The sequence below is a fragment of the Sinocyclocheilus grahami genome, unplaced genomic scaffold (genome assembly GCF_001515645.1).
Source record: "Sinocyclocheilus grahami isolate Dianchi unplaced genomic scaffold, SAMN03320097.WGS_v1.1 scaffold228.1, whole genome shotgun sequence".
In the NCBI taxonomy this organism is placed as follows: Eukaryota; Metazoa; Chordata; class Actinopteri; order Cypriniformes; family Cyprinidae; genus Sinocyclocheilus; species Sinocyclocheilus grahami.
In genome coordinates, this window is record NW_015505407.1 from 695189 (window position 1) to 700648 (window position 5460).

Below are 5460 nucleotides of genomic sequence, written 5' to 3' on the forward strand. Positions count from 1 at the left end.
AAATTGCACTAGTACATTCCAGTGGTACATTTCCACTAAACCTCAGCTCCTGAAAATCTTCACACCCTCTCAGAACAAGACACAAATTTAAAAATACCATTAAATGCATTATTTGTCCCATTTGTTATAACTACCGGCATTGTTGTGGCGTATGTAATATCATGCCCCTTATTTTTATTCAAAATATATTTTATGTTGCATGTTAGTCATACAAGTTTGGAACACCATAATGGAGAGTAAATGATGACAGAATTGTCATTTTTGGGTGTACTATCCCTTTAAGAGCAAGTTTTTTTAAAACAGACTTCTAATGAAATTGCACTAGTACATTCCAGTGGTACATTTCCACTAAACCTCAGCTCCTGAAAATCTTCACACCCTCTCAGAACAAGACACAAATTTAAAAATATCATTAAATGCATTATTTGTCCCATTTGTTATAACTACCGGCATTGTTGTGGCATATGTAATATCACTAATAACAGCTCGTGCCCAAATAATACGCTTAATGTTATTTATCTGTAGATAGATGCGGCTAATCCTCATTCATTTGCTCTGGATCAATGCAAATCCGCTAGCGTGAGCGAAATCCCTCCCTGAGCCCTGGATATAAAATAAGAGCTACTTTCTCTCTCTAACAAGGAAATAACGAAGTAATACACATTCTGTAAGATTTGTTCTATAGACTGTAAAGCTTTGGGAATAAGTCTCTGTTTTAGGAAGCTGATTTATTAGAAGAAAAGGTGTGCCAAATGACAGCCTATCCAAAAAAATGGTCTCACTTCTAACATAATTTTTAAAGCTGTTATTATTTGAAATATAAACTTTTTAGAGATAAATGTTGGCATGGGATTAAAGGAAGCACATCATCTGAGAACCAATGGATTACTTGGATGACTTTTGAAGAGGATTGTGGAAAATTGAACCACGAACCCAATGCACCGTAGCTCGTGCATTAACTCTTTACGTCGTTAGGGGGCGCTTGGGAATCACTGTTTTCTCTTAACTTCTCTTCCAATGCGATGCCTGAATAATTGGACACACAGCTCGTATCACATATATCACAAGCCAGAAATGTTAGTTGTCTAAGAAAAATTTAAAAAAAGAAAGAAGCCAAGGTATAATAATTTTAAACTTTATCACTTATGTTTAATTTATAGCCTAACAAACATTTTCTCGGTTGGTATATTAATTTTGACCACGGGCAAAGCTTGTTTATGATGCTGAGATGAACTTAACTTTACTAAAATAGTAAAAAAAAAAATGTTTATTAGTTGTATAAATGATTTGTACTTCATTAACTACCTCATTTTTAATTAATAAAAGTTGCCATTTTGTAAATAGCCTATAAAGCACCCCAAATCCAATGCGAACGGAGAAGACCCGCGGAAAAACGAATAGAAATAAAGAAGTCAATGAGAACTTTTCAAATGGGAAAAAATATGTACATATCAAACATATAAAAAAGAATATATATATATATATATATATATATATATATATATATATATATATATATATATATATAGCAAACGATAACGAGCTGAGAGTGTTGTCTGTAAGGGAAACCAGTAGCCTATCATCAAACGATGAAGATGCCTCAGAAGATGCTTATAAAAGAAATAGGAATCTTCTTAAACACTTCGAATTCTGATTTGCGAGTCACTGATAAAAAACAATTACAGCAAGTTCCCAATTCCAAGCTCATGTGAAATCAAACGAATTTAGCTATGTCCTTTTATGTATTTAAAAAATGTTTTCTTAGAAAACAGTCAAGACTGCTTTAGATAACTGGTTTTGGGATACATTTGCATGCAGTCAGTAGTAAGGGATCTTGGCTTTCTAAAGTAAATAATTGACACAATCCACAGTTTCTTTTTAGTACAACCACACATTATACTTTTTAAAACGTATAAACCTAGAGTTGATAAAATAAGAAACTGGAAATTCGTGAAATGAATGGTAGGCCTACTGGTATTAGACTTTAAAAGTTTGACGTACCTCAATATATAAATCCATTATTGTAGACTTGATGGTGCCGTTATGTTGAAGTTTTCTCTTACAAAGTTTGTGCATGTCTATTAATCGTAGTTTTTAATTATGTTTTAATAGAGCGAAAGCGAATTGTTAACATTCCTAGCTCGAAAAATAGTGTCTAAAACATAGTTTAAAATGTTTTTAAACTACACGATTGTCCAAATTAAAATGTTGTTTCTTGTGTGAATTATTTTTCATTCATTTGATCGTGCATGAGCAAAACAATTATATGATCATAGCATGAGTCCGTGCATTGATTTAAACACATCGACCAACAATTTTGAGGTTCGAATGGCAACAAACAAGGAATCCAGTCATTTAATGAACCCTTATTTCGTTCACCATGACCATGATATGCGTGAAAATGTGCTTTAAAAAAAGACAGAAGTCGTGTTCTTGTATATATGTTTTATGTAAGTAATAAAATATGACTATAACATAAATATAAACGTGACTTTGCAGTCTACATTTCGCAATCAACATACAACCAATGTAGTAAACAAAACATTTGTAATCCACTGCAACATAATCATCAGAGCCGAACAAAAAAAGCTCCAAAACACACGTAGGAAATAAATATATATATATAAATGGTCGTAAATGAAATATTAAAATATCTTCTTGGAATTAGTAAGTGTACAAAACTGCCCGGAAAACCAAACCAAACAAAACAAAACGAACCCAGAACAAATACATATGTTTACATATTCGACATATTTACATATTGGAAATAATCCTGACAACTATTTATTTAAAATCTTTTCTCTTGTAATTTATTTTTATTTTTATTACTTTTTTGGAAAAGGTTGTATATTCACACTGTTTCAAATAACACTGCAGAAATGAACACCTGCTGTCCAATGAAAAATGTCAGACCTTGAGAAATAACACGAAACGTTACCAGCACGATTTTTCCTCCAATCCTGAAAAGGAGTCCCGAAAACACATCCCTTATTCACTACAACAACTACTTTTCTCCGTGTCCAGGCTCATGAGTAGGATGCAAAATGTAATTAACACAAACCAAACGGGCACAGCTGACATAGAGAGCGTCAAGAGTTGGCCAATTTGAAGAAGAACTAAGAGTACAGCACGATTTTTGGGCACTGAAAATTACCTGAGATATTTCTTTCTTTTTCATTTTGACTCCTCACACTCTCAATATGTTCAGCTGGAGCAGACTTGCTGGAATAGTGCCGGTTCAAAATAACACGAAATCGAAAAAGAAAATTGTAAACAAGCAAAGCATTAATGTTGTATACCTCAAACAAATACATTGTTAAAAAAAAAAGAAATTATATAACATTATAAGTGCCTGATGCAAAGAGGAAAAAATGAAAGCAGTAGAACTCAATATGACCAAATATTGTTTCAGACAGTGTATTCATGTTGCCATTTTAACGTCTATGCATCTTTAGACGATAGCAGGTGCTAAGAAATGATCATTGTAAACAGTTTCTGGTGCACTTGCTTGTTTTGGAGGTTTTGACCAAGTGCCTGTTCTTTACATCACAAATTTCATCTGTCTTAGTTGAAATTAAAGTAAAATACTCGCTAGACAGAAAAAAGATCTTAACGTTAAAACATTCTAAAAAAAAAAGTAAACAACACAAATAATATCGGATAAATCATTGTGATAATTAATCTGGTTAATCGCTTTAATAAAATCACTGTCCACTCTCCTTTGTCCAATGAGACATTGCCCTTTTTGTGGCTCGTAGCTCCCTTTGATCGGCGGTGAAAGAATCGAATTTTTCCAGAGTGGCACAAGCGATACGATTTTCGTAAACACTGGTACTGATTTGATAAATGCACGCGAAGCTGACGTGGTACTTAATGCATTTTCACGTTATTCAGAATTATTGGCGTCCCGTAAGCTGTGCGGTCACTGTCAGCGAACTCTTCCCAAACTTTCTGTCTCTGATCTCTTGGGATAAACAAAGGGGATAAACAAAATCCATTGTAGTTTCTTTTCAAACAAGTACACTGTTTATGATAGCAGTCACTGGACAGGACTCTGTAGCGTGTGATGGAGAGGGGGTGTCTCCGCTTGTGAGTATACGTCCTCCATGGTTGGATGAGGGACCCCCACCGGTGTCATTCTTTTCTCTTTTTGTCTTCTGTTGCAAAACCACACACGCACAACCTCCTTTTCCAACTGCAGAGAGCCAGCTAAAGATGTGATTTCGTGGGCGGAGGGCTTGGGGCACTTTAAGAAATGGTTTTCCAGTGCCCCTTTCACTCCGACTTCGATGGAGGTCCTCTTCTTTCGTTTCCGGCCCTGTGCTGCAATCTTGTCCAAATTCGTGGGGCTGCCAGTGTTTGAATCTGTCTCCTCGAGCCATTTGTTAAGCAGAGGTTTAAGTTTGCACATGTTCTTGAAACTCAGTTGCAGAGCCTCAAATCGACAGATTGTGGTCTGGGAAAAGACGTTTCCGTAGAGCGTGCCCAGCGCTAAGCCCACGTCCGCCTGCGTAAAACCAAGTTTGATGCGCCTCTGCTTGAACTGTTTGGCGAATTGCTCCAGGTCGTCGGAGCTTGGGGCGTCTTCGTCCGAGTGGTCCTGGTGGTGGCTGAACGGCTGCTGAGGTGACTCCATCTGGTTGTCATGGCTACCCGCGTCGTCGTGGAGCGGGTCCCGCAAGCCGTGGTGCAGCGACGGCTGGGGGCTTAACATAGTGTAGCCCGTCTGAGAGTAGACCAGCGACTGGTGACCATTGGAGGCGGGAGAGAGCGGGGATAAGTGGTGTGTTGTGGTCGGCGCCCATGATCCGTGGTGGCTGTTTTGTGTCGGCTGGTGGACCAAATGCGATCTGTGATAGCCGTTCCCCAGGTCTTCTCTGCTCTGCACGCTGCCTTTGTTGTGCTCCGCTTGCCCGATGTGGGTGCCGCTGGTCCAGTCGGTGTTGGAGGTTGGCAGCCACTGGTGGTGCGTTAGGCTCATCGGATGTCCCGTGTTGGTCGCTAGCCCTTGTAAGTACTCGTGGTGCATCATTTTCTGGACCTCTCTATAGGTCGTCCCCTGGTGCATCCTGTCCGAATCCGGATGCATTAGCGGGTTCGAAGGCAACGAGTTATTCCGCGGAATATACTGAGCTGTTGTCGCCATAGCTCCGATTTAGAAAAATGACAAGCACTTCAGAGATCTTTGAGCTTTAGAGCCCAAAACGCAACAACCTGCTCTGGGAGGTCTTAGTGAAGAGCTAAGACACGCCTCCCCTACGCGTGCATTGGTTCCTCGCCGACTACAGCCCACCAGGGTTCCTTATTACCTCTCGCGGGCCGCTTGGTTGGCTGCCGGGCGTGATCCCAGCTACTCGCAATCGGCCGCTTTCACGATTTCTCTTTTTCCCCCTTTCTTCTCCTCTCCCCGCTAGTCTAAAGAGCGTGAACAGCAAAACCATAGGAAATTACTGGGCTTTG

General features: G+C 38.9%; 1 protein-coding gene across 1 annotated transcript; it reads right to left on the reverse strand.

The window, feature by feature from the left end:
• Window positions 1-2827: 2827 nt before the first annotated feature.
• Window positions 2828-5147, reverse strand: LOC107597138 (POU domain, class 3, transcription factor 1). The gene has a single exon (XM_016288081.1). It carries the CDS (start codon window positions 5144-5146, stop codon window positions 4040-4042), a length of 1107 nt encoding a protein of 368 aa, XP_016143567.1. The 5' UTR covers window position 5147; the 3' UTR covers window positions 2828-4039.
• Window positions 5148-5460: the final 313 nt, after the last annotated feature.

What these genes read in the sequence shown, in the direction of transcription:
- LOC107597138 (XM_016288081.1), bottom strand. Translation starts at nt 5,146, where the DNA reads ATGGCGACAACAGCTCAGTATATTCCGCGGAATAACTCGTTGCCTTCG.